The sequence below is a fragment of the Mchenga conophoros genome, linkage group LG7, assembly GCF_057382185.1.
Source record: "Mchenga conophoros isolate Kocher_MC1m ecotype Shallow Benthic linkage group LG7, M_conophoros_male_GT1.1, whole genome shotgun sequence".
NCBI lineage: Eukaryota > Metazoa > Chordata > Actinopteri > Cichliformes > Cichlidae > Mchenga > Mchenga conophoros.
The window spans coordinates 49,424,735-49,452,569 of NC_140532.1; the positions used below are offsets into that span (position 1 = coordinate 49,424,735).

The following is a 27,835-nucleotide window of genomic DNA, read 5'->3' on the forward strand; positions in this document are numbered from 1 at the left end:
AATACTTAGGCGTTAAATTCTTTTACTTTTTTGCCCTTTTGTATATTTCAAGAACAAAACATTTAACTTGTTTTCAACATTTTATTTTCTGTAGTTTCATTGTATGTCGTTGTTGTACACAGGCGTTTACCAGAAGTTGCCCATTTGTCATAACTCACCCCATATACCATCTCAGATGCACTAGAGGTGTTTTTGTTTCTCTGTAGATCTGATGAAATGAATCAAGGACAGGCTTAATAAATGTAGGTTAAGCCATTCACACTGGCGATTATATAGCCAAATACTACATGGCAGCACATCATGGGAGTGACTGAAAGAGTGTCTGGTATTGAGAGTACTATCTTGATACCAGACGTGGGGGAATCACATGCGTAACACGAACAGAGGCATATTGGATTTGTACCCTTAAGCCCACCAGTTATCCTGGTCTTAATGAGGAGTTCTCTGTTTTTTTTGTTATTTTGTTTTTACAATTACCTTGGTCCTTTATTAGGGTCATTGTTTTTGTAGTCGAATAGGTTGACCTAGTCTTTACTAATGGTGCTATATGTTTAGCATTACTGCTGTTGTATCTATTGAACTCACATCCTGGGCCATCTGACCTCAGGAATTCGCATGATAAGGTGGGGCCAGGTTTCACAATGAACTCACCCGAAACTCTGGCTGATTGGGACCCACACCCAGTTTCACACCTTGGCTCAGGCGATTAGAGGATCATCAGGGGGTCCTTTTGTCCCTCTGTGGGGGGATACTCCCACTAGGTTTATATCTGGGACTCTCCACCATTTGACCTTAGAACTGAAGAAGCTTCTCGGATGAGAGGTGAAACGTCTTCAAGCAACTTAAAGAAGTCCAGACGCTTTTCTTTGCAAGCTCCTTTGACAACAAGAAAACACTTTCTCTGTTTATTCTGCTGTCTCTGGTGCTCATCTGCAGAAGTGATGAGTATCTCAGCCTTCCACAGAGTTAGCCTTTTGTTCTCTTAATTTATATGATATAATTGACTTTAAGATCAGTTGTTTGATCTTTTCACTCCATCTCTCCTGTTTTATTTCTCCCTGATCTCACTTGCTACAGTGACTACAATAAAAACATCACGTTTCTGGAACAGCACATATGTGCATGCTCAATACAAATCTCACTGCCAGTAAGGACCTCGGTCACAAAGAGAAAACCTCAACATATAATATACACAATACATAAATCACAGCTGTCATAATGTGTACCAAAATTAGGGATTAATACTGTCTTCTTAGTCGTTACAACACTTTCTGTCACCTAGAGCAGTTTAATGTCTCCAGACCAGCCTTAAAGAAGTGCTCACTGATCTTTGAAAATGAATACACTGTGAGTGTGTGAACAAATGTAATTGTTCTCAAGCCCCATGGATACAATCATAGTCTAACTGTACACTGCAATGTAGTGCAAATAATCAAGCATATATACTGCAGTTAAGAAAAGAGGCAGAGAGGTCTGTGAGCAGGGACCTTTAAAAATGCTAAATTTTCGGTTTTATCTTTTACCAGAATCACACTCTTACTTTTCTGTGTTAATGTATTTTAAGCTAATTGTACCTTCTGTACAGTTTCCTACTAATGGCAAGAAAGTGAAACTGGAATGTGCTAAAAATAGAGAATTGTCCTTTAAAGTGAATCTAAATATTTTCATTCCTCTGTCTAAAAGAAGCTTCATCTCCTCTCTCTGTTTATACCAACTCTCTTGTCTGATTGGCTTTTGGTGACTCAGATTTGAAGTTTGCCAAACAGAAAAATGAATATTATTTTCACTGAATGTTTTCTACCAGTAAATATTTTTCAAACATTTGTTTCCAGTTTCTGTCTTTCCATGTGTTGTCCCTTAATCTGAACTGGACCCAAATGAAGCAGAGTGTAATGACCTCCTATGAGCCATCCTGTCACAGTGAGTGTAAGCTTCAGCATAAAATACTGGCTCTGTGATTTACAATGTGAGCTATTCATGGTGGCCTAAAACAAACTGTGTGCGTGCTCTTGTTGTTAAGAGGAATCATCCTGCGAAGCCAGAAGTCAGTGTCACCTCTGTTTCCTTTTTGTCCAAAGTGAACAGTCGTGAAAAGATCAATTCATACAGAAGTGAAGTGCAGTGGAAGCAGCAGGATCAGTCATGGATGCACCAGTTTGTTTGCAGTCCGTTTTGTGGAACTACCAGGGAGCCTGGAGTGACTGGAGCCCCACTGGATTATCACCAGTAGGAAGAGAGAAAAAAAAAACTAACCATGTAGAACCTTTTTGTAGAATCGTTGCAAATTTTCCATCACCCACTAGATGTGATCTGAGAATATTTATACAATACTTACGCAAGAATGCTGTTTGTTGACTTCAGCTCAGCATTCAGTACAGCTATTCCCTCCAAGCCGATCACCAAACTTGTGGATCTTGGAATCAGCACCTCCATCTGTAACTGGATCATGGACTTTCTGACCAACAGACCCCAGCATGTTAGGTCAGGCCATAACTGCTTTACCACCATCACACTCAACACTGGCACTCCACAGGGCTAGAGGGAAGAGGTAAAGCACCTAGCTGCTTGGTGCTGACATTAACCTGCTTCTGAGTACCAGCAAAACCAAAGAGCTCATTGAGGACTTCACGAGAGAGAAGATAAATGGCATCTAAATCTACATAAATGGCACAGCTGTTGACGGGTCTCCAGCTTCAAGTTCTTGGGGACCCACATCTCTGAGAATCTGACCTGGTCAACTAACATCTCCAGCCTAGTCAAGAGGGTCCATCAGCACCTCTTTTTCTTGAGAGCACTGAAGAAGAACCACATACTGACATACTGAGTAACTTCTACCGCTGTGCAATAGAGAGCATCCTGACCAACTGTGTCACAGTCTGGTATGGGAATTGCTCTGTTGCTGACCACAAGGCACTGCAGTGGGTGGTGAAAACCGCCCAATGCATCATAGGGACTCCACTTCCTGCCATTGCGGAGGTCCATAAGAAGATATGTCATTCTCAGGGACTCCTCTCATCCTGTCAATAAACGCTTCCAGCTTCTCCCCTCCAGAAGGTGCTACGGGACCCTTCAGACTAAAACCAGCAGGTTTAGAAACAGCTTCTTCCCCACAGCTGTCACCCTACTGAGCTCAGTCTCCTGCTGAACCTTTCCATCCACACTCACTTAACCCTTCTACACTCCTCCTCCCAGGGACCATGATCATTTCATTCTCAACATTCACTGTATGCTCACATTGGTTAATGCTATAGTTTTAGGACACTGACATAGTATAGTCTCCTTTATACTGCGTACGTACACTGTTCACTATTATAGTCTGTTCAGAGAGCTACGCTTCCACTACTGTAGATATATTCATAGTGCTCTGTAGATCTGTTTATCCACACGCTACATCTGTATATATGTAGCACATCTGTATATTTGTTCATAGTAAACCTCTATATCTGCCCCGTCTGTATAGCAATATAGAACATCTGTATGCTGTACATTTGTCTGTAGTTCAGCTGTATTGTTGGTCTCTCTGTACATAATCTGTTCATAACTATTCCACCATTTATACTACATGTATCTGTATATATCAGTACATCTGTATATTTGCTCTCTACTTAACTTACTTGTATACAGTCTTCTCTTGTTTTGCACTTACTGCTCTTGCACTTCTGATTAGATGCAAACTTCATTTCGTTACCCTGTATGTATACATGTGTAATGACAATAAAGTTGAATTCTAAATCCTATCCTAAATATTCAAATAAATCACAGCTACAGGAGAAGTTTTCAGAAGTGATTTAATTTATTTGCCAGGGCAGAGGCTGGAGCAAAGGAAAGACATTTAGTGGGGTCCAGACCTCAGACAGTCATATGCAAAAGATTTGAATTCAGACGTTAATAATTAAATGAAGGGTAAATAAGTAAAGATGGGACTGAAGCGAGGGAGAAAGAAAAAGTGATGTTAAAGTTTCTTCTCAAAGGCAGCAGCTACAGTGAGCCAGGGTAGTGTGAAATCTGAGAAGCTCAACACTGATCAATTTAGGCTCCCGAATCTAGATTCAGGCATGTGCAGTTGTGAAGAGGCCAGTAAAGAGAGCATGGAGACAGCATCAACATGACTGATAGGCATGATGAAAAGCCTGAGGGCAAGGACGAGAATGAGGGAGAAAATAAACAAAAGGCAGTTTTTCAGAGGCTGTTTGGAAGGAGCAGAGGTGTGTTTGGGAAGTTTATTCAGGTTTGTTCTGATTATGAAGCAGCAGGCTAACCGCCTGGAGCCTCCCAGCTTGGATTCAGGTGGATCCAGCGGTGGAGAAGAGGAGCAGCAGTGCTTTACTATACTCCCTGCTCTCTCTTACCACAACTGCCTTTGAACTTGCCTGGCCTGGCCAGGTCTGAGTCCAGCTTTGCAACTCCAGCCACTACGATTTGCTCTGATGTCTACAGGCAGGTCAGTGGAGCCCTCTGGTGATGGATACATGCCAGTGAAACAGGAGGAGACCTGACAACAGACAGCAGGTTTAACTAGCAGGACGAAGTAGCATGTAGTACTTGAAGAAGGCATCACAGCCAGTCAGTTCTCAGGAAAATGGAACGCCACATAAATATTTCTCTTCTTTGATTTTCATCAATGTATTTCCTTTGATACATTTTCTGTCAATATTTATGCTTGATTAGAAGCTCATAGGCAGTTCCTGTCACTCTACAATAAAATAATGTAAAGGTTACCCTCTCTGCCATCCCACTAGCTGACCTAACTGCCACAAGTAAACTGTGCTAAGATACATTACATACATATAGATTTACTGGCTGTAGAACTCCATGCCATGAAGCTCCCAGTGCACATTTGTTATGCTTCTGTCTGTGGCAGAGGAGGTTTGGAGCTCTGCAGAGCCTTGGTGACTTTTACTGACTATGCACCCCTACCCATTTATTATGAACAAACAGCACAACCGTTTTTGCTTTTTTTCTATAATACACATGTATATTTTAGATTCATACTTATGTGGCAGCTATTTAAAAATATTAAAATTAAGTCATTGGTCGGACCCCGTTAAGAACACACAAGCCACTGTTGGATGTCTGGGGCCTGAATCTCCTCCATACCTGCTTCAGGCCCTGAGGGGCAGGGCTATGGCTCCCCACACCTTCTAGCAGATAGTTACATGATTACAAGTGTGTTCACAGACACACACTATATCTTCCTGTCCCTCTTCCCCTTTGTTTTTCTTTCCCTTTCTTACTTTCTTTCTTTCTTTCTTTCCTATCCCCCACTCGTGGCTGTCCAGTCTGTAATAACTTAAAATAAAATAAATAATAATAATAATGATAATAAAGATCAATCAAGTGGACCAATATGACAAAGCCATAATGACCCACTTGGAAAAATAAATCCATTTGGCATCTTTCTTGGCCTTCAGACTGCCAATTCTGATCGGGACAGGCAAAAAAAGAAAAGAAAAGAAGTTTGGTCCACAGCCTACAGCCCCATTTGACAACTGTTAGAATTCATATTCTGGTAAGAAATAATCAACTAAGTAAAGATAAATGAAAGTACATCATAAACCTGGAGGACCAGTTGCAGGAACCCAAAACATGGTAGGTGTGTTTTATCATGATTCATATAATACTGATGATGGATTTTTAGGCTAATAGTTAGGCTAACACTTACCTCTCATCTTTTTTTCCTTCACAAAACGGATAGATCCTCCACTTCTTTTAAGTGTCTCCCACCGCAATTCTTAGCATATTTTGGTTCCCGCAACTGGTCCATCTGGTTCTTGTCTCCCCAGAAGCACTTCCCTTGTGCTATGGAAATCTGTTTTTACCTATTTCTGTTTTCTTTTTTCCCATTTCCGTTGTATTTTGTGTGCTTTTGCAGCATTTTTCTTATTGCTGGTGTTTGCTTAAGTTGCAGTCCGTTTGGCCTCTCAGGGCCACCATATAAAACTCGTTGGAAAGCTTTCTGATTTTACTGGACACATTTCTCTTCATCATACCGTTATTTATTTATTTATTTATTATTATTGAACTGTCTTCAAGTATACAAACATTTTTTACATGATTTTTAAATGCAAGAAAAGTTGGTGCAAAATATAAAGAGCGCTTATGAATATAAAATCAAAATATTATCACACAAAAACTCTGCATTGTTTTACATTCTTTGAATTCAACGATTTTTCTCCCCTTTAACTTTTGTACACGAGCGTTTCTTCGAAGACGAAAACAGAAGTGACGACAGTGTGGCCGGATGTGACGTTTGGATCCCCTCAAATTAAATGGCAGCGTACACATTGGCCATGCTTGCCCTGTAAGAAGTGCTGCTTTTCATTATTCTGTAACACATACATAATATAATCTTAAACCATGTCCGGTCGACAGAACAACAAACTACCAAACAATCTGCCTCAACTTCAGAATCTCATAAAAAGAGATCCGCAGTCGTACGTCGAGGAGGTGAGTGTTGTTAGCTAAGACTGCTAAACGCATTAGCTGGTAGAGTTGTTTTGGAAGTGTGAGCCTTCTTTTGCTCATGTAATCCTCTCGTTTTCGTCCGCAGTTTCTGCAACAGTACCGACACTATCAGTCCAATGTGCAGATCTTTAAGCTGCAGCCTGACAAACCGAGCAAGGAGCTTGCAGACCTCGTTATGTTTCTCGCTCAGGTAACCCGGTGTGTTTTTGGTGTAGTGAATAGTCCTGAATCTTAGAAGTTGTCTCAATACAATTATTCTTTGCCCTTCAGGTTGGTCACTGCTTCCCCCAGCAGCTCTCCACGTTTCCTAAAGAGTTGTCTGAGTTATTACTTAGTTACCACACAGTCCTGGAGCCGGACCTACGAATGGTGAGGTTGGGTTCATACACCAGGATTCATGTGAACCCGTCACTTTAGTTTTGCTAAAGACTTGAATGGTTTATATGCATTTCTGCTGTCTTTGTCAGACCTTCTGCAAAGCTCTGATCCTTCTGAGGAATAAAGACTTGATTGATGCCTCAGGCCTCCTAGAGCTCTTCTTTGAGCTGCTGCGATGTCATGACAAGCTGCTTAGGAAGGTAAGACTAAGCTCTTTCCCCAAACAGCAGCGTAATTAAGGGACATTACAGTTTTTTCCCAGTATTTTGAGAGAGCAATCTGGGAAGCTGTTGTTTAGATATTTATAAAGATAAACAAAAGTTTTGTCTGTGTAAACATGTAGACAGTTTGCCCAAAAACTAGATCAATACCGAGCATGAGGACCATTCGTGATATATGGATAATAGAAATTATTTTATGTTGCTGGGGTTTTTTTTCTTAAGATTTAAGCAGGAAGTGAAACTCTTGACATTAAGAATTTCGAGAGCCAACATGCCATCTGGGGCATCTTATCCATTTGTTGGCCAAGATTCGTTATTCTATATATACACATATATATTCGTACAATATGCTAGAGCAATAATAAAAATAAAATATCGACCTCATAATTTTCCACAGGTTGCTGTTGTAAACATGAGTGTGATTTTGAATGACTTGGCTGGTTGACTCAATCCAGTACAGCTGTTTTAGTCATAAAGCTGCTTGTTCATGTTCTGTTGATAGCTTTAGTTGGTTTTAAGCTTTTAAAACTTAGGAATTTAAAATGTAAAAAAGCCTGCATTCTGTTGGATTGAGATTTGGTGGCTGTACATGATATTTGAGTACAGTGAACTGAACTTGTCATGTTTGAGGAACCAGTTTGCGATGATTTTAGTTTTGTGAAATGGTGTGTTATCCTGCTGTGATACTCATTTGGTACTAAGATTTGATGTACTCTGCAGTCAGTGATGCTCTTCTGCAGACCTTGGTTGTACTGAGTGGTTATTTGAGCTCCTGTTGCCTAAAGCAGTCTTGCTATTCACTCGGTGTACCTAACGAAGTGGCCAGTGAGTTTAATTTTGCTAACTGGTGAATGCCTTATGTAGTGATGAGTTAATAACTTTGATCTGTGGACCTGGTTTTCTGCTGTTAGAGCTTCTGCAGACCTACCAATGGGACAGTCTTCTGATTGCTTCTGTTTATTTTTGTTTGTTTGTTTTGCTTTCATGTAAACAATGTTTTTCTCTCTTCAGACTTTGTACACACACATTGTAGCAGACATCAAAAACATCAACGCAAAACATAAAAACAACAAGGTCAACACAGTAAGTACACAGCTGTTGTGCACCCTGATATTGTTTGATAGTCTTTGTAAAATGGTGTGCACTCACAGCGTTGTGCTGTCATTTGTTACAGATGTTACAGAACTTCATGTACACCATGCTGAGAGACAGTAATCCGATAGCAGCAAAGATCTCATTAGATGTGATGGTGGAGCTGTACAAAAGGAACATATGGTGGGTTCAAAGTGAAATGGAAACGTTAAAGCGGCTATTTTACAGCCAATGTATAATTATTTTATTTGAACATCTTTTCTTTTTTTGTTTTGTTGCAGGAATGATCCCAAAACAGTTAATGTTATCACAACTACGTGCTTCTCCAAAGTGACAAAGGTATATTTTGGGGGTATTAAGACTTAGACCTAGAGCTGTTATTGTCATTGTGGGGTTTCTTGCACAGGAAAATTGGGTGTGTATATATATATATATATATATATATATATATATATATATATATATATATAAAAATACGTTGTTTATGATATTGATTAAGTGGAAACATTAGTGCTTATGACCAGGCAATCTTCTTGTTTAGATCCTTGTTGCAGGCCTTAAATTCTTCCTGGGAACAGATGAAAATGAGAAAAATGAGAGTGACTCAGAATCAGAGGTAAGCATCAAAGATGGACAGTTTGATGTATGATATGTTATGATACAATATAGAAAATTTTTTTCTTTCATGCTAAGGTAGAATGCATTTGAAACAGACAAATATGGTTTAGATTTGTTGTGCAGTATTCAGTGTGTGTGTGTGTGTGTGTGTGTGTGTGTGTGTGTGAAGAATGAAGGGCCATCAGCGAGAGACTTGATGGCGAAATTCTCCACTGGCAAGAAAACCTCCAAGAACAAGAAGAAGCTGGAAAAGGCTATGAAAGTCCTCAAGGTGCCACTGTTTTACCTGAAGGGACTGTTTCTAATTCCAATTGTGTAACTTTAAGATGGTTAACAGGACAGTACTGAGAGATGATTTACTGCTGTGCTAGGATGAATTGTTTTAACTCTTTATCCTCGCATTTTCTCTTAGAAACATAAAAAGAAGAAGAAAGCAGAAGTTTTTAATTTCTCTGCAGTTCACCTTATTCACGACCCTCAAGGTATCTAATTGTTCAGCATCACTGCAGCAAATGGAACACACAGAATTTGCCTCGAGGTCATTTAGGCTTCCGTTCATAGAACTGTATAAAATCTATTTTTTTTCTTTAGATTTCTCAGAGAAGCTCTTAAAGCAGCTGGAAGACTCAAAGGAGCGCTTCGAGGTTAAGATCATGATGATGGAGCTCATATCCCGACTGGTTGGAATCCACGAGGTCGGTGACTCATCTGTTTTTTGGGGTTTTTTTGTTCTTTCGTAAATGAGTTTATTCAAGTCAGATTAACGCAGTTTTAAATGCACCCTTCAGTCCTGTGTGTCGGGTCTGGTAAAACATGTACTGGCTTTTATTGAACTCCACATTTAAATCGCAGCTGTTGAGGCATGAGTGACGTATGCATTGTTTTTTCTTCTTTCTTCTTCTTCTGGCGAGTAAACACTTGGTGTTCTTTTTCTTTTACAGCTCTTCCTCTTTAATTTCTACCCTTTCATCCAGAGGTTTCTTCAGCCTCACCAGAGAGGTAAAAAGAACTCACAGCTAAAGAAACAGATGCTCTTTTCTGTCCTGTACTGCTGTTTATTCATCTAGACCCAGTTTTGGGGATGTCTGCTGCCTTCTCTTGAATAAAATGGAAATAATTGGCTCTTGTTTTAGTGAGTGATACCTCATCAGCAGTGTCTCTTTGTACTGTGTTACCTGAGAGCAAAAAGTTCATCTCCCAGTGTCCACCAGCTAGATGGGATATAAACATCAGTGTCCTTTCTTAGTGGAACTTTCTTAACTGGGTCCTTCTGGTGTGGTGGTGTAGTTTAGTTTTAAAAAAAACATTCCTGATATCTCCAAAACTCAGCAACCCACCTCAAAACAATCTAAATTGATACATAGCAGTACTAACTAAGCTATTATTATTATTTACATTTAAATTAGAATTTTCATGAGAAATCATTTGTCCATGAGACTTTTCTAACCAGCATCTTTGCAGATGTGACAAAGATTCTTCTCTGTGCTGCTCAGGCCTCCCACCAGCTCGTTCCCCCTGAGGTACATTTACTCCTATTTACTCAGTCGTTTTAAGCTGGTTTAACACAGTAGTTTCACACTGCTCTTCCTGTTTAACACTGTTCTGCTGCAGATCATTGAACCTGTGATCATGACAATCGCCAACAACTTTGTGACAGAGAGAAACTCTGGAGAGGTCATGACTGTGGGGTAAGTAGGTCTTTATACGATACTCAAAAGATGTGGTGAATTGAAAAATGAGTCAAGCTAAACCTATAACATACACCGACCAGCCATTTTATTAGGTACACCTCTGTGTAATCGTGGCACAGATTCAGGAAGGAGCTCTAGATTTTCCTACCTGACACGACAGCGTCAAATGGTTGCTGCAGATTTATCAGCTGCACATCAGTTAAGCAAATCTCCTGTTCCGCCACACTCCAAAGGTGCTCTGTTGGAATGAGATCTGGTGCCATTTCAATACAGTGAACTCATTGTCATGACGATGTGCTTAAATGAGTTGAGTTGCAGACATGTGATCGGTTGATTAGATATTTTCATCAATGAGAAGTCTGTTAGGTGCCCAGCAAGTGTTCATACAGGGTTTTTGTAGCTACCTCTTTAGTTTTACTCTATACTTTTATAATAAAACTGACTTTTTCGTTTATGTTTCAGTCTCAATGCCATCAGGGAGGTGGCAGCACGCTGTCCGCTCGCCATCAACGAGGACCTTCTGCAGGACCTGTCCCAATACAAGACCCACAAAGACAAGAGTAAGTAATTGGTCTATTTCAGGTTTTTGTGATTGTGTTGAAGTCTGTATTCATGTTCACATGATGTACACTGCCTTCATTTTCAGATGTAATGATGTCTGCCAGAGGACTTATCCAGTTGTTCAGGAGTCTTAATCCACAGATGCTGCACAGAAAGGATAGGGTGAGCTTCATAGAACTCTATATGAACTTCAAAACATTTTCAAAAATGATGATTTGCCTTCCGATTTGCAGTAAAATGAGGAAAAAAAATCTATTTTATGAACATTTGAGTGAATTGTGGGGTGCTATGTTTTCTTAAGTAGTCAAGTAGTGGCAGCACATTTGAAAATCTAATGTAAAATGAATGTTAATAAACCATAAAATTGTTCTGAACGTTCAAGAAGTACAAAGGAGATAAAAGATGGAGATCAGCCCATTCTTGTTACCTGGGTCAATATAAATGTTTTCCAGTTCCTAGAATAGTTGAAGCTACACGTCTGTAAGTATAAACCCTACTCGTCATTCAGGGGAGACCCACTGAGGCATCGGCAGAGGCCAAGATCAAAGACTACGGACAGCTGGAGGCTAAAGACTATATCCCCGGAGCCGAGGTCCTGGAGGTGGAGGAGGAGAACAAAGAGGGAGAGGACGATGAAGGTCGGCCACTGTTGTAACATCCGCCTGCGCGCTCTCTGCGTACGTACAGAATGTGTGAATAATATATTTGTATTGTTTTATATAACAGACGGCTGGGAGAGTGCCAGTATTAGTGATGATGATGAAGATGGGGAGTGGGTGGACGTTCACCACTCATCTGATGAAGATACAGGAGAAGTGGTGAGTTTAAAAAAATGAACAAACATAGCTTGACAGATTGCTAAAACCTCATTATTCATACTATTTCATGGTAGGAAAAAAAGGTATATATTTATAAAACTGTTCTGGTTTTTCATGTTTGTTTTTTGTTGTTAATCAGGCAGAGAAGCTTCAAAGCATGACAGCTGAGGAAAGAAAAGCCAAGGCAGCGGCGGTCAGCGCCAGCAGGCTCCTCACCCAAGATGACTTCAAGAAGATCAGTCTGGTCCAGATGGCCAAAGAGGTCAATGCTGCACCAGGCAAGAAGAGGAAAAATGTGGACAGTGATGACGAGCGAGACAAGTAAGGGCATGAAATGAACCTTAAACATTCATAAAATGAAATGTATTTTATTGAAATCTTAATAGTTTGTGCAAAACAGTTTTACTCTCAGGTTCACGGTCTCTTGAATTTAGCATGTGGGCCTTTGTGCTGATTAGCTTGTTGAGAATGACGGTCATCTTATTTATTTTTTTCCCAGAGGAGAGCTGCTGACGTTGAGAGATATTGAGAGACTGCACAAGAAACCAAAAGCGGACAAGGAAACACGACTGGCAACAGCAATGGTGAATAAATTGTGATGGAAATGTGCACATTTGTTTAAATGAAAAATCAGTTCATGCATATGAAACACTGACTCTGGGGAGTTTAAGAAACTCTCAGTGCATTTCAGAAGTGTAAGCCTGATTTATTGTTAGCATTCTGGCCTAATGATGTGTTTGATTTTCTAGGCGGGACGGACGGACAGGAAGGAGTTTGTCAAGAAGCGGACCAAGCTAAACCCACACGCTAGCAGCAGCAACAAGGAGAAGAGGAGAAATAAGAACTTCATGATGATGAGGCACAGTCAGAACGTCAGGACTAAAGGCAAACGCTCCTTCAGAGAGAAACAGGTAAGTCACACATGCCTTTTTACAAATGTGTATATAAACAAGAAACTACTTTGGCATTTCACCTGGAAATGTTCTTTATGTGTCTTTTAATCTAGATTGCTTTACGAGAGGCTCTCCTGAAGAAGAAGAAGCAGTACAAGTAGCAGAAAAGGACATTGTGTTGTAGTTGCTTGCTAAACTTTGTGTTTAAAAAAAATCTAAATAAAAAAACGTAGATCCTTTAATTGGACTGTAAAACACACTTTAACATGTATTTTTTTTTCTGTGGATAAACAGCATAATTTACTCATTTTCCGAAATAAATGATCTTTGATAATTGTGTGATGTGTTTTACTTGAGTTGGTTGTCATTTTTATTCACTATATACTTTTAATATTAAGTTAAATGTAAATATCTGGTATGTCAGAATACAAGCGCTGACTGAGTGTTCTCTGTTTTTGTACTGTTCTATTTAACTACATTAAACACAGCGCTCTTAGTTTTGATACTATCTGCTGGAACACTGTTGCATATTTTTAAGCCATGCCTCTCCATGTTTGCTTGTGTATGAACTTCCACGACTTGTTTTCAGTGTTGTTTGCAGGGTGCTATAGAAATGCCAGCCATACACTACTGTTCAGTAAAGAGAACTCCTCAGGGTACAAAGGTGTTAATGTGCGATCTTATGTAAGATTTTATTGGAGAATAGAGTTGTGTAATTGTAATTACAATCTTAAATGTCCTTACTTTGCACATTTCTCCCCACTTTAGGGCTTTATTTGTCCCAAGTGTTATCTACTGTACCCACTTCTTTAGCTTCTTATGTTTTATTTATACACACACACACACCATAGTACTGTTGTACTGCTTTTTAGATGCTTTAACTTTTAAGCTGGCACCATTACACTGTAACAGATTTGATATTGGTATTTTTATCGGTATCAAATTTAATGTCTTAGATGTCAGACATCAACGTTAAAGTGTCAGTATCTCAGAACCGAGAGGCAGGTGTGTGGGGGATATTTCAGGGTGTCACAGAGACCGCTTTATTTAGCTTACATTTTGTTACTTCGGCTTCTTTTTCTGTACTTCTTTGAAACTACATTACCCGTGAAGCACCTGGAATCACAACAAACGTGCCACTGCCAAGCAGCAAAGCATTCCCCTCAATGAAGCCGGCATCTTAATTCTCGCTGCGACATGAGGTATTTCTTTATAATTCATTTGAACGCTTATGAAAATTAACTTTTTTATTTATCGCAGTTCTGCTGTAACTTTTTGGGGGGCTAAATTTGTGTCCTCATCTTGTCCGTTTCCTGTCAGACAACGTTAGCTGTCATGCGAATGCTAATCTGCCTAGTAGCTGCTTTTAGCAAACAAGCTAGCCAATAATCTGCTGCTAGCATGGCTGTCTAGATTTATAATGCAGAGCAGTAATTTCATTTCCCTGGTTTTTAAGACACAAACGAGCATACTATGTGTAACTAACTAGTGGTGCTATACTGTGGAGACTAAACCATAATTGCGTCTCGATTCACAAATTGTTGACCTTTGGATGAATGTATGTCGACAGAGATTTTAGTTCAGTTGTTTTGTTGACCGTTTTGACCGAGTTTAACAACCTACCTACATGCAGTAAAACAATCTTGGATGAAACCTGTCCTTAATGTTCTTTACGCAGAACAGCTAGATGCAATATTTAAGTTGGTGCAGATTATTTAGTGCACTGAGGGCTACTTAAAGCATGAGACCTGTACAAGATATAATATCTGATAAATGCGACAATAATCTATAGGTGTAGATGAAGTGTGCTAAATGCTATCCATGGCAGAGAAGATGATGTAAATGCAAACTCTGTGCAGATAACTGTATTGCAGATTGGCCCTTTGACATTTATCAGACACTTTCAAGAGCTGCCTGACCCTTAACTCAGTGTGCATTCACTTGTCAGTTTTATTAGTCAGTTAATGACAAAGAACAACATTTGACCTCATTAAGGGCACTTGCAGTGCTCCCTTGGAAGTAGGTGAAGTAATTTGACATGACAACTGTAGGTCTTTGGAAGAGCGTGACTCTCTTTGTATGCTAAAGTGCCTCACATTGATCCCGTTAGTTCATCAGTGGGAGTCTTGATTTTTGTGTCACATGAGAAAATGTGATTGTTATCATCCTTCTGTGTGCACTTTGAGCAGTAGTTGTGCACTGCATCTGTCGTTAAATTATTGACTCTCTCTCACTCCACTTCCTCTTTATAAATAAAATAACACAGTCTGATCATCTTAGCATCTTAAAACCACCTCCAACGGTTGCTTAGGCCAACCCAGCTTTTGCCTTTTAAATAAAATGGATATTGCTGCATCCCTACATATGTTGAAGCCTATCCACAAGCCTACAAAGTAGAAGAGAAGTGGCGATTGGCTTTGATCATAAGTGCATATGATGGGACTTGATGTTTTCTGCTCTTTTAGCTGAGAGGACTAGTGATGAGGGGGCGATACACTGAGGCTATTCAGTATCAGGGGCATAGCTTAAAAAAAGCTAGACAGTACATCATCTGTAAAGCGTAGGTGGAGCTTAAAGCTTCAGCTGTTACTCTCACTTTCTGTTCTTAAATAAAGACGTATCAATTTTGGAAATTGTTCATCAGATTCATCGATCGGTAGGTTTTTTTAATGGATTAGATTGTTGAGTTTTTTCATTTTTAAAGTGTGATTTGTGTGTTTGAGGGAACTGCTTTTCCTGTGTTTTGCTAAAGTAGTGAAGAAGTGACACTAAAACGGGGGAGGAATACTGACTTAACTTGCTCAGCTGACAGGTCGTGTCCCCCACCCCTCACTTCCTCTTCGTTGCCTCTCTTGAAGGTTGCTGTTATTTGTGCGGTTGCAGTTGTTGGATGCAGTTGAATTCAGTGGAATTTAAAAATTGCACTTATTATTGATTACAGGCTGTGATTAGACTGTTAGTATTGTTGGGTTGGGTTTTTTGTTGTTTTACAGTCTTACACTACAATCCAATAAAACTGAGAAAAGATGAACAGCGATAGAGCCTTATGAATGAGCCATGAATATAGAGACGGGAGAAGAGATTCGCTATTCCACTGCTTTCCTTGTAGCAGACACTTATGTGTGAACATTTGCAGTTATTTTAACATAAAATAACCTGATTTAAATAGAATTAAAGCATCTGTATTGTTAAAACACTGCAAAACAAAAAATACCTAAGTGGAAAGAATATGATTTTATGTATTTACTGGCTTCTATTTTTACCATCTAGGTGTTGTTTCCTGTAGCCCACTATGGCACCGGGGGATGTGGTGCCAGACCATGCCAAACAGCTGAAGTCCAAGGAGAAGCGACCTGCAAGCAGGGCATTGAAATCAGAATGTGAACCTGACGGGTCCTTTGTCTTTGAGGCTCATGAAGCCTGGAAGGACTTCCATAACTCCCTCCGGCATTTCTATGAAGTGGGTGAACTCTGTGACGTCACGCTGAAGGTGGGCCTATGCACCTGGACTCGAGAAAAATTTGTTCCTTTTTACTTTTTGATTTTTGGTTTTTAGATTGGCCTATTCACAATTTCAGAACTAATGCCAAAATCACATCACATGGTGAACATTAAGGAGTAACTTATATACAGGGTGGGCCATTTATATGGATACACCGTAATAACATGGGAATGGTTGGTGATATTAAAGTCCTGTTTGTGGCGCATTAGTATATGTGAGAGGGCAAACTCCTCAAGATGGGTGGTAACCATGGTGGCCATTTAGAAGTCGGCCATCTTGGATACAACTTTTGTTTTTTCAATAGGAAGAGGGCCATGTGACACATCAAACTTATTGGTAATGTCACAAGAAAAACAATGGTGTGCTTGGTTTCAACGTAACTTTATTCTTTCATGAGTTATTTATAAGTTTCTGACCACTTATAAAATGTATTCAATGTGCTGCCCATTGTGTTGGATTGTCAATGCAACCCTCTTCTCCCACTCTTCACACACTGATAGCAACACCACAGGAGAAATGCCAGCACAGGCATCCAGTATCCGTAGTTTCAGGTGCTGCACATCTCATATCTTCACACCATAGACAATTGCCTTCAGATGACCCCAAAGATAAAAGTCTAAGGGGGTCAAATCGGGAGACCTTGGGGGCGATTCAACTGGCCCACGACGACCAATCCACTTTCCAGGAAACTGTTCATCTAGGAATGCTCGGACCGGGCACCCATAATGTGGTGGTGCACCATCTTGCTGGAAAAACTCAGGGAACGTGCCAGCTTCAGTGCATGAAGAGGGAAACACATCATCATGTAGCAATTTTAAATATCCAGTGGCCTTGAGGTTTCCATTGATGAAGAATGGACCCACTATCGTTGTACCCCATATACCACACCAAACCATCACTTTTGTTGTGCCAAGAGTCTTGGAGGGATCCATCCAATGTGGGTTAGTGTCAGACCTATAGCGGTGGTTTTGTTTAACGTCACCATTCACATAAAAGTTTGCCTCATCACTGAACAAAATCTTCTGTGTGAACTGAGGGTCCTGTTCCAATTTTTGTTTTGCCCATTCTGCAAATTCTGTGTGCTGATCTGGGTCATCCTCGTTGAGATGCTGCAGTTGCTGGAGTTTGTAAGGGTGCCGTTTGTGAGTAGCTAATATCCGCCGAAGGGGATAATAATGCCACTAACTAATGCCACTCTCCAGTGATATGTGGCGAGTGCTACACTGTGGGCTCTGGCTGAATGAAGCTAGGACAGCCACTGATGTTTCTTCATTAGTGACAGTGTTCTTGCGTCCACATTTTGGCAAATCCAACACTGAACCAGTTTCACGAAACTTACCAAGCAGTTTGCTAACTGTAGCATGGGAGATGGGTGGTCTTGTAGGGTGTCGTGCATTGAAATCTGCTGCAATGACCCGGTTACTGCGTTCACCAGATATCAACACAATTTCAATCCGCTCTTCACGTGTTTACCTCTTCGACATGTCAATGGCTGTGAACAAAGAGAAACTTGTAAATAACTCATGAAAGAATAAAGTTACGCTGAAACCAAGCACACCATTGTTTTTCTTGTGACATTACCAATAAGTTTGATGTGTCACATGGCCCTCTTCCTATTGAAAAAACAAAAGTTGTATCCAAGATGGCCGACTTCTAAATGGCCACCATGGTCACCACCCATCTTGAGGAGTTTGCCCCCTCACATATACTAATATGCCACAAACAGGACTTTAATATCACCAACCATTCCCATGTTATTACGGTGTATCCATATAAATGGCCCACCCTGTACATTAGGGCTATACAGTTATTTTTGATCAATATTGAGATCGTGATTATTTGTCAGGATAATTTATTGATTTCCATGGCAATAGACATTTTTATTGCTCTTTCATGGAAGTATAATACTATAATATATAATCCATATTACATTCTTAATAATACACAAATCTGTGTATCGAAATAAAATTGGTCCCCCTTATCCACCTGATTTGGGTGCAGCCCTTACAGGAAAACTGTAATGCAAAGAAAAGACAAAGATAAATCCACAAGGCACTGCTTTCTCTTTTACATTGTGAAAGATGTTTATTCACCTGGCTCAAGTGCATCCCCTAGGAGCTAACGTTTCACTCTATTTATTGGATTTTCATGATGTGAATAAAACTTGTAGCAAAGCATTTGACAGCAGTGAGGTCCCTCATTTTGTATATAGTGCAGCTATCGCCACACATAACTATGAGGGGATAAAATATGTTTTGTAGTAAAGTTGATTATTTTCCTGAAACATCCATTTACTCATCATGTTTAGTGGACGCACTTTAGCCAAAAAGAATACAGTTGTGTCTGTGATTTCAGTCAGTGTTTGTAAGCTCCATGAATTTTTCAGTATCACTGAAGGAAACTAGTTTTGATTGAGATTAAAATTTGATTAATCGTGTAGCCCTAATTTAATGATGTCAAAGTGTGCTTGTATCATGTATTTTCTGTTTTTCTTTTTCTAGGTTGGCAGCAGGTTGATACACTGTCACAAGTTGGTGCTGGCCTGTGTTATCCCTTACTTCAGGTATGTTTTGCCTGTATCGGTGTCTTAACCCTGGGTTTTTTTCTAACAGCCATAGGGGGGAGACTTCTTGGATTAAAAAAAAAAAAAGATATCTGTATGTACAGAAAAATGTACGACCTAAGGACACAAAGTTTTACTAACGGGTTTATTGTCTCAGTTGTTAGTTTTAAGCCTTATCTAACACAGTATGGTTTGATTTTGTATATTGTGTTCTAAGAACGGTCCACAACTCCCTCATCATATCCAGTTTGCAAATAAATAAGATAACAATGGTCAAAAGTGGCAAACCAGTGACTTTTCCACCTTTTATTTGTTAAGTTTTACTTTTTCTTTAGTTTTTATTTACGATGTTGGCTGCTTTTTCAATCATTTTCAGTCCTTGTAGCTGACAGTTTTCAGAGAAATGCATAAATTGGTATTTTTGCAACAACAAGATGATTCCCGAAGATCTATCAGCTCAAAACCTGCAACAGCATGGTGTGCAGTGTGTTTTCACAAAAAAAAGACAAAAGAAGCGGCAAGCCCAAAAACAAAAAACATACAGTGGTCCCTCGTTATATCGCGGTTCACTTTTCGTGGCCTCGCTGTTTCGCGGATTTTTTTGTGTGCAATTTTGCATGTTTGGCTTTTTGTTTTTTTACAGCGCATTGTGTTCTGCATCCTGATCGGCTGTAGACAATTTTCAATAAATCTCGTGCCGTGTCTCCTGTACAGTACAGAATGCGTTCAGCTTGTCAAATTTACATTAATCATCACTAGCAGAAGACAACAAACACAACAGTGTCGACGTCAAAGGATTATAAGGCGCATTAAGTGAAACCAATCAAACTTTACTCAACTCATTCTTCTTGCTTCCTCCACTTCCGTACCATTAATTCATTAATGTTGAATTCTCTCACATCTGCTCTATTCCCATGTTCTGGACCTGAAAACATGGTTTGACTTTGGTTTCATTCTATAATACTGGACTTGTTTTTCTACGAAGGTTTGAACTTTGAGAGAGTTTAAACAAGAGAGAAACGTGTCAAAATGTTCATGCCCGTCTGAGAAAAATGTATAAAGTGTGTAGTGAAGGGTTTTACAGCCTTAAAACATCTATAATAATTGTAAGAAATAAACTTCGCAGATTTCACCTATTGCGGATTATTTTTGGAACGTAACACCCGCAATAAATGAGGGACCACTGTACTGCAGATGAACAGTATTTGAAAAATTTTTAATATTTACATTACAATAATTTATTTAAAAATCCAAACTCTTATTAGTGTTTAAAGTTTATTTTCAGCTAAAATCAGTTTTCATAGACTAAAAGGTTACTGCTGTCAAAGTATCGATTTTTGGCAACTTGTAATGTGAACCATGGTTGCATTTTTAAACATTAGTTGGTGCCTTGTTTTGAATCTTTGTGTTCAAGTGACTTTTTCATTTCATCAGGGCCATGTTCCTGTCAGAGATGTCTGAAGCCAAGCAGGAACTGATAGAAATTAAAGACTTTGATGGTGATGCCATTCAGGACCTGGTGCATTTTGCTTATTCCTCCAAGCTCACCTTAACTGTGGATAATGTCCAGCCACTGCTTTATGCTGCCTGCATCCTTCAGGTAGACAAGCACAACAAGCACTAGCATCAGATTATAACATGAACAGAGGTGTCCTGCGTTTCAAGTATAGTTTTGATTTACCACATTAATGCATAATGACAGTTTTAATCTAGAAAAACACTGAACTATATAATCCAACTCATAATTTTTGAAGTTGATTTATTGCCTCTTTCAAATAGGTTGAGTTGGTGGCGAGAGCCTGCTGTGAATACATGAAGGCACACTTTCACCCCACCAACTGCCTGGCAGTTCGAACCTTTGCCGAGAGCCACAATCGGGTGGACCTGATGGACATGGCTGACCGCTACGCCTGCGAGCACTTCACAGAGGTAGTGGAGTGTGAGGACTTCACATGTGTGTCTCCCCAGCACTTGCGTACATTACTGTCCTCCAGCGACCTCAATATTCACTCGGAGACACAGGTGTACAATGCAGCAGTGAAATGGCTAAACGCAAACCCACAGCATCACGAGGCCTGGCTGGACCAGATCATGTCTCAGGTTTGAGAATGGCCTGGAAAGGTTTTTTTTTCTTTTCTTTTTTATATTAGTGTTGTATTCTTGAATGTGTGTCAGAAGTCAGAGTTTATCACCTGGTTTGCTGATTACCTGAATGTTTAGGGGAATAACTGTGAGTAAAAGGAGTGTTATATAATCACTTTAGCATCCGCATGACACCCGCATGTATGTTTGTCTCTCCTTTAGGTGCGCCTGCCCCTACTACCAGTAGAGTTTCTGACTGGAACCGTGGCAAAAGACGAGATGATCAAAGGTAACCTGAGCTGTCGTGACTTGATGGATGAAGCCAGAAACTACCACCTGCACCTCAACAACAAGGTGGTTCCAGACTTTGAGTATTCAGTCCGTACCATACCCAGGAAGCACACTGCAGGTACCTTTATATGGTGGTGCTCTGCTGTGAGCATGTAACAAGTCTTTTGTTTTATGGCATTTAGAAAGTCATTACAGCACATTTTCTTATCTTTATAAAAGCACACTTGCAGACATAAAACCAAGTGGCTTTTTGCAAGTTCATGTGCAGTTACGGACCTATTTACATCACATTACATTAGTACCTTAAATCTGCTGTTATAGGCAGATGGTTTGGGGGTTTTAATTATAGTCAAGCTAGAGATAAGTAGCACAGTGCTGATGAATATCACTGAAACAACCCAAACTATCTCTTCATTCCTAATGCTCCTCACTTCAAATAGTCACTGTAACGTGTAACTGTGCTTGCATTTTAAGAATTAAACATAATAAAATTGAAAAGGTGGCAGTGAGACATCGTTGCTGAGCTGCAGAGGCATATTATAGCAGTCTAAAGTATGGTTGCGCAATTAATTGAATTCATTAAATGTACACATGATTGAGCAATATCGAAAATGCGTGCTCTGTTAATTGAACTCAAGGGCTCCTTGAATCCTTCCCATATAAAAAGGACATTTAATGACCTCTCCTGTACCCTTAATGACCAGGTTTTACTCCTCAGTAAATATCAACAAAGACGAGGTTTGATGACAATTTAGAATAGGTTCCAGGTTGTTCTGAGGGTAGCTATAGTAAGCTATATAGACAGAAACCATCACCAATAACTTTTGAAGCAGGCCTGAAATAGGACAGAAAATACTCTGTTCAGAAAAGAGAAACTCGGGTTACCCCTAGTAGGCGTTTAGGAGGGAAAGATTTGAATCAGTGCCTGACTACATGAGCCAATCACAGCTGTTCCTTGTACCATGCAGCTTGAGGTTTCCTGGTGTCCTCAGATGACATCTGCTACAACAGAAGGTACTGGACATTTAATGGGCTATACTTCAGCCACCTGAAAACACCTCAACCTAAAATGTAATTCATGCACGAAGGTCAAGAGAAACAGTGCAATGTTTGCTAATCTCAAATGTCCATAAAGTGAGCCTGTAGAGTGTGTCAGCTCACCAAAATACACTAAAATCACAATTGCAGTCCTATTCCATTTGGCCAAAGCTGAGTGTCCATTAAACACTGTGAGTAACACAGTGTTTAATGGACAAAGGCTTTGGGAAAATGGTAAACATATTATGCCTTTCTCCAAAAGTTGATTCTGTTCATCTGGACGTAGCGTTTTGTGGGAGAAACGTTTTGTCACTCATCCAAGTGACTTCTTCAGTCTCAGCTGACTGCAGGTTTCCCCAAATCTTATAAACAGTACATTTGCATAATGACTGAAACCAGCCCAGTGAAGGAACAATGGGCTGGGAGGTCAGTTCCTTAATCATAATTATGCAAATACTCATGACCACTGATCAAAGACCACTGATCAGTTATGCCTTTCTGCAGTTATTTTGCAAAAGTGACAAAAAACCTACACTGTCACACCATGACAGGGGAAAAGGCGGGGGTGTCTCAGGGGTTCCAAGTATTTTGCTACAAGTTTGTGTCATGTCAGATACAATGAATGGAGTGAAAGACTTTATATTTTGCTTCTAGAAGATGCACTGATGTCACACTGCATTGGTTTTTATTAAAAGAAATGTAGGACAGTGTATAAATGAAAGCAATGCTCTGCTTGATTTTTCCAGACTTCTCTTAATAAAGAAATTCAAGACCTAATTTTCACTCGGATGCTAACAAATAGCTTTCTCCTGCTTCTGGCGAGTAATTTTAATATGTGTGGGTTGCTCTGTCCACCTGTGGATTGTTCTCTGGGATTGTAACAAAAACACTGCACTGAGTTTAAAAGTTGCTGCCATGCCATGAAAAATAAGGGCCCTGAATCTCATGCTCAAATAGATCTTTCAAAACTTTTAATAACTTGTAATTTATATTAACTTTTCCATGTTGGCTAAAGTGTTTTTCATCTTCTTTCTGAAGACCTCAGAGTGCCAGGCATTTGTTCTGTCCAATTGTTTCTTCAGGAGTTTTGTTCTGCGTGGGTGGCCGGGGCGGTTCTGGTGACCCGTTTCGCAGCATTGAGTGTTACTCCATCACTAAGAACAGCTGGTTTTTTGGCCCTGAAATGAACAGCAGGCGGCGTCACGTGGGCGTAATATCTGTAGGAGGTAAGAAAGATGTCGTATGATTGCGTTACAGAATGTAAACAAGAACATTTTCACCTGAACGATGAAATGTTGAGCTATGGAAGCTGAGGGAGTAGAGTACAACATACTCAGTAAAGTCAAAAGTGGGCACAGATGAGCCAGATCCTCCTGATCACACAGTTAAATTGTCTCATACCAATATGGTTCTCAGTCGGATGCTGCTGTTCACTGGTGCAAGTGTTCTTGAGGAGAAAGAAAGCATAACCATGAAAGAAATGAACAGATGAGTCTGATCCAGGAGAGCTGCACCTTCCAATTAACTGGACATTAAGGATCTGCTGCTAATGCTTGATACTAATAGGATTGTGGCCAATCAGTGATTTTCTGATTAGTGTGCAGTATGTCAATATTAATGGTATCAGTTCATATTCTGGTCATGTGATGGTAAACAAACAGGGAATTACAATTTGTTTTCTTCAGGCAAAGTTTATGCTGTTGGGGGCCATGATGGTAATGAACACTTGGGAAACATGGAGATGTTTGACCCCTTCACTAACAAGTGGATGATGAAAGCGTCGATGAATACCAAAAGGTATCAATCGAAAATTTGCTCCAGTGCAACTCCTGAAGAAAAGTTGGAGTGATTTAAAAATATTTAATGATCACACAGAAAGAAAAAAATTACAAGTTTTGATCCTGTTCCATAGTAAGGAATGTACGTTTCTTTCTGTGAAGCATTAACTGTATGGCTAGTTTCATGAACATGTGTATTTCAGGAGGGGGATAGCCCTGGCAGCCCTTGGTGGTCCTATATATGCTATTGGAGGTCTGGACGACAACTCCTGTTTCAACGACGTGGAGCGTTATGACATTGAAAGTGACTGCTGGAGTGCCGTGGCGCCGATGAACACCCCCAGGGGAGGAGTTGGATCCGTGGCACTGGGGGTAAAACTGAAGAGAAAGGTCAAAAACATCTATCTGATCTGCGATATGTACTCAGCACTTAACTACTTTATGCTCTCCCATTTTCAGAATTTTGTGTATGCTGTGGGAGGCAACGACGGCGTGGCGTCACTGTCCAGTGTGGAACGGTTTAATCCTCATCTCAACAAGTGGACAGAGGTCTGCGAGATGGGACAGCGTCGGGCTGGAAATGGAGTCAGCAAACTCAATGGCTGCCTCTATGTAGTGGGTAAGAGGAATTGTAGGAGAACACTTGTCATATTCTTCTCTACAGGCTGATTCGTTGGATAGTCCAATAATGTTGGAATTTACTGCACGGAATTTATATGATGCAGTTTGTCAATGTTTGCTTCCTCTTTCATGCGTGCTTCTTTGGTGAACCAAACAAATGCTCAATCCAGAAAGCTGAAAGTTCATTGTTTGTAAAGCTATTTGGTAACTGATTCACAGAAAGAGGATTTTATTGCATCACCTCAATTTAAAGAGTTGTTTGAGGTTCACCAGCTTCAGGTAAAAACATGTAATGCTGTTGTATAGCTACTTGTAGAGCTGCTTATAGAACAAAATAACTACATTTGTTTGAGTAATTAGTGAGGATTTGCAGCTACCCTTGAAATCCCCAAAGAAAGTATTCGAATAGTCGTCCTAGTGTTGATATCTATACTGAGGTGTCAAACCTCATCATGAAGTGTACAGGGGAGGTCGTTAAATGCCGTCTTTATGGGAGACAGTGTTAAAAACAGGTGTTAAACCTGAGTGTGAGGTTTTACTAATATTCTCAGCATTTCACGCATTTTTTTATTTCGCATGGGAGTTTCACATTTATAACAACATCCTAAAAATCCCCCCAAAATAAAATTTTTATGACTGTCTTATCTTATAATTTTCCAAAGGTGGTTTTGATGACAACTCGCCACTGAGCTCTGTAGAGCGCTTTGACCCACGAATGCACCGCTGGGAGTACGTGTCAGAGCTCACCACCCCACGTGGAGGGGTCGGGGTCGCCACTGTAATGGGAAGAGTGTTTGCAGTCGGGGGACACAATGGGAACATTTACCTGAACACAGTGGAGGCTTTTGAGCCACGAATGAACAGGTCAGTAGGAGAAGCATGAGGGTTGTGTTTCTACATGTACAGAGGTGTGAGAGAATAACTTTTTTCAGTAGGCGTAAAACTGAGCAGCAAATATTCTGGATGCATTCCTGTTTCAAATGTTTTTTCCCCACTATTATTCTTCAAGAATATGTATATACATAAAAAAGCAAAAATTAGGTATTTATTAGATGATTCTTAATAAGAGTCTGATGAAAGTAGGGTTACTGGCAGTGGGCAAATTGATCCAACATCATTAATCATCTTTTTACAAGAATACATTATGTCAACTGCTGATTTGGCTCCTGGTATCATTCCTAGCTTGGATACCGATAAACCATTCACTTGACTTGAAAATTAAAATTAATATTAAAATATAGGGACTTGAACCATCTATCATTGTAATTTGATTGGTTTTTTTGAGCTACACTCATTAGACACTCATAAGTCCATAATTATAGATTATTTGTACATTATATATGTACCATATATTTAGCCTAAAACATTTGAAGGACTTGAGTAGTTTTCTAAATAATGGAATTTTAAAATGACCTCTAAAAGTCCAAAGTGTTCTTGTTGTTAATTGTCTATTGATTTGTGTATCTTTGCTGTTCAGGTGGGAGCTGGTGGGCTCAGTGTCTCACTGCCGTGCTGGAGCTGGAGTCGCTGTCTGTTCGTCTCACGTCAGCCAGATCAGAGACGTCGGACAAGGCTCCAGCAACGTGGTCAACTGCATGTGAGCTCCACTCCACGCACTATCAGGCGACTGACTGCCAGGCCACCGTCACATCCGATAACTGCACAAAATCGGAGAAATTTCACCCGATGTTCAGTTTTTTCAGTGAGATTTTAATGACTTGAAGTGCACATTTGACAAATCTGAAGTCTTCTGTGACAAAAAGACACTTTGAAGACATTTGTGACTCCTGCAGGTGTTCTGTACAATCATTGATGTTGTATTTTGTACTGTACGTTTCCTTGTTTCCCTGCTTTGACTGAGTTTTGACTGTTTAAGGGAAAATAGTAGCTGAGCCATGTACATATACAGACCACATGAGAATGAGAGGGGTGCTTTGATTCATATCGTGAACAAGAATGTTTTAGTTGGCCAGTATGAAAGCATTCTAACCATCAGTCCTAATCGGTCTCTCTGTCCTCCATCGTAATCTTTCAGAGAGATGTGACACATTAGTAGTTTGAAGGTATTCATACTGGCTTCAACACTTGCCTGTGCACCAGTTCATTTAAATTATTCCCATGAATCTGAAATGTGATGTGAAAACGCCACGAAATGTCCAAGACTGTTGCCCTCGCATTTCCAGATTAGTGAAAACAAACGTTTAAAGGTTTAGAACAGCTGAAGTAAGGCAGAGCTTACTTGAATATTTATAGGTATTTTTTTCTCCATTATTGTGTTTTGATAATCATTTAGAGCTCACTGATCTAAATCGTTGATTAGCGACTGACTGGTGAATTACGCTGCTGCAAGTGCCAAACACACAAAAACTGTAAATGCCAGTCCGGTGTAACAATCTGCTGAAAGTCGACTCATTTACGTCGACTTTAGAGCTGAGAAAAGTGTGATGACTATAACTGAGAGATGAGGTCACTGCTCATCTCTGTTATAGTCATCACTAAATCATTAAAGCAATATGGTGCACCTCTTTGGTTCTTTTCCATTATTGCATCGAGATCTGGTCAGAACTGACAGAAGCTGACTTTGAAAACACTGTCAGTGCTTTCAGATTTTTAAAAGATTGTGTCTGTGGATGGTTGTTCTGTTATATTTTAATATATGAACACTTTTGTATACCAATATAGCCGTCTCTTTGGCATTATTCTTTACTGACTAATCCATTGCTGTGCACTATTTTCCTAGACTAGATGTGAAGTCTTGAGTATATTTTTGTCAGAAATGGAGAATTTAAAGTTTCAAGTTGTTCATCAATACATGCTTATTTCTGCCATATGAAGAAAGAAAATATTATTTCTGATAATGTTTGTATGAGTAAAATACATATTATTGCAGATTTCTCTCTGGTATTATTGATATCATTTTTACACTAAAATTAAAGCCAACTTTATTAGTAAATGAGTCTTTTGTAAACTTTGCTGTTTAAGCTTGGTGTTCTTCCTCCTTTTGACTGCTTCCATTTGGTGGTTTATTTACATGGTATCAGTTGGCACAATAAAGATATATGTAAATGTTACTTGGTGAGATTCCTCTTTATTTCTGGATAATCTGATGTTTGTCTTCTGGCTTAAAATGTTAAAACAAAAACAACAATCATGGGAACAACAGTGGCTATTACAAAGTTGGTACATTTACCTCATAGACAGTACAAGACTTCTGCAAGATACA

General features: G+C 39.7%; 2 protein-coding genes and 1 pseudogene across 4 annotated transcripts; all 3 read left to right on the forward strand.

The window, feature by feature from the left end:
• The first annotated feature begins 300 nt into the window (after positions 1-300).
• Positions 301-4,496, forward strand: LOC146570989 (uncharacterized; annotated as a pseudogene).
• Positions 4,497-6,249: 1,753 nt separating this feature from the next.
• Positions 6,250-13,074, forward strand: sdad1 (SDA1 domain containing 1). Its single transcript, XM_085279884.1, has 22 exons — positions 6,250-6,447; positions 6,551-6,655; positions 6,736-6,834; positions 6,933-7,043; positions 8,076-8,147; positions 8,239-8,339; positions 8,438-8,495; positions 8,698-8,772; positions 8,944-9,045; positions 9,187-9,256; positions 9,366-9,469; positions 9,716-9,773; positions 10,236-10,294; positions 10,386-10,462; positions 10,928-11,025; positions 11,112-11,188; positions 11,535-11,664; positions 11,753-11,844; positions 11,984-12,165; positions 12,344-12,428; positions 12,594-12,755; positions 12,851-13,074. Exons 1-22 carry the CDS (start codon positions 6,358-6,360, stop codon positions 12,896-12,898), a joined length of 2,055 nt encoding a protein of 684 aa, XP_085136010.1. The 5' UTR covers positions 6,250-6,357; the 3' UTR covers positions 12,899-13,074.
• A 732-nt stretch (positions 13,075-13,806) lies between these two features.
• On the forward strand, positions 13,807-27,683 carry klhl8 (kelch-like family member 8). Of its 3 annotated transcripts, none has more exons than XM_085279885.1 (12): positions 13,807-13,939; positions 16,008-16,227; positions 18,741-18,802; positions 20,237-20,402; positions 20,582-20,902; positions 21,107-21,293; positions 23,296-23,439; positions 23,899-24,010; positions 24,195-24,363; positions 24,451-24,610; positions 25,275-25,476; positions 26,090-27,683. In XM_085279885.1, exons 2-12 carry the CDS (start codon positions 16,030-16,032, stop codon positions 26,211-26,213), a joined length of 1,845 nt encoding a protein of 614 aa, XP_085136011.1. In that variant the 5' UTR covers positions 13,807-13,939; positions 16,008-16,029; the 3' UTR covers positions 26,214-27,683. The 3 variants fall into 3 exon arrangements, with proteins under 3 accessions (XP_085136011.1, XP_085136013.1, XP_085136012.1); XM_085279887.1 differs by having other exon boundaries at positions 20,582-20,731; XM_085279886.1 differs by lacking the exon at positions 13,807-13,939 and adding an exon at positions 15,302-15,393.
• Positions 27,684-27,835: the final 152 nt, after the last annotated feature.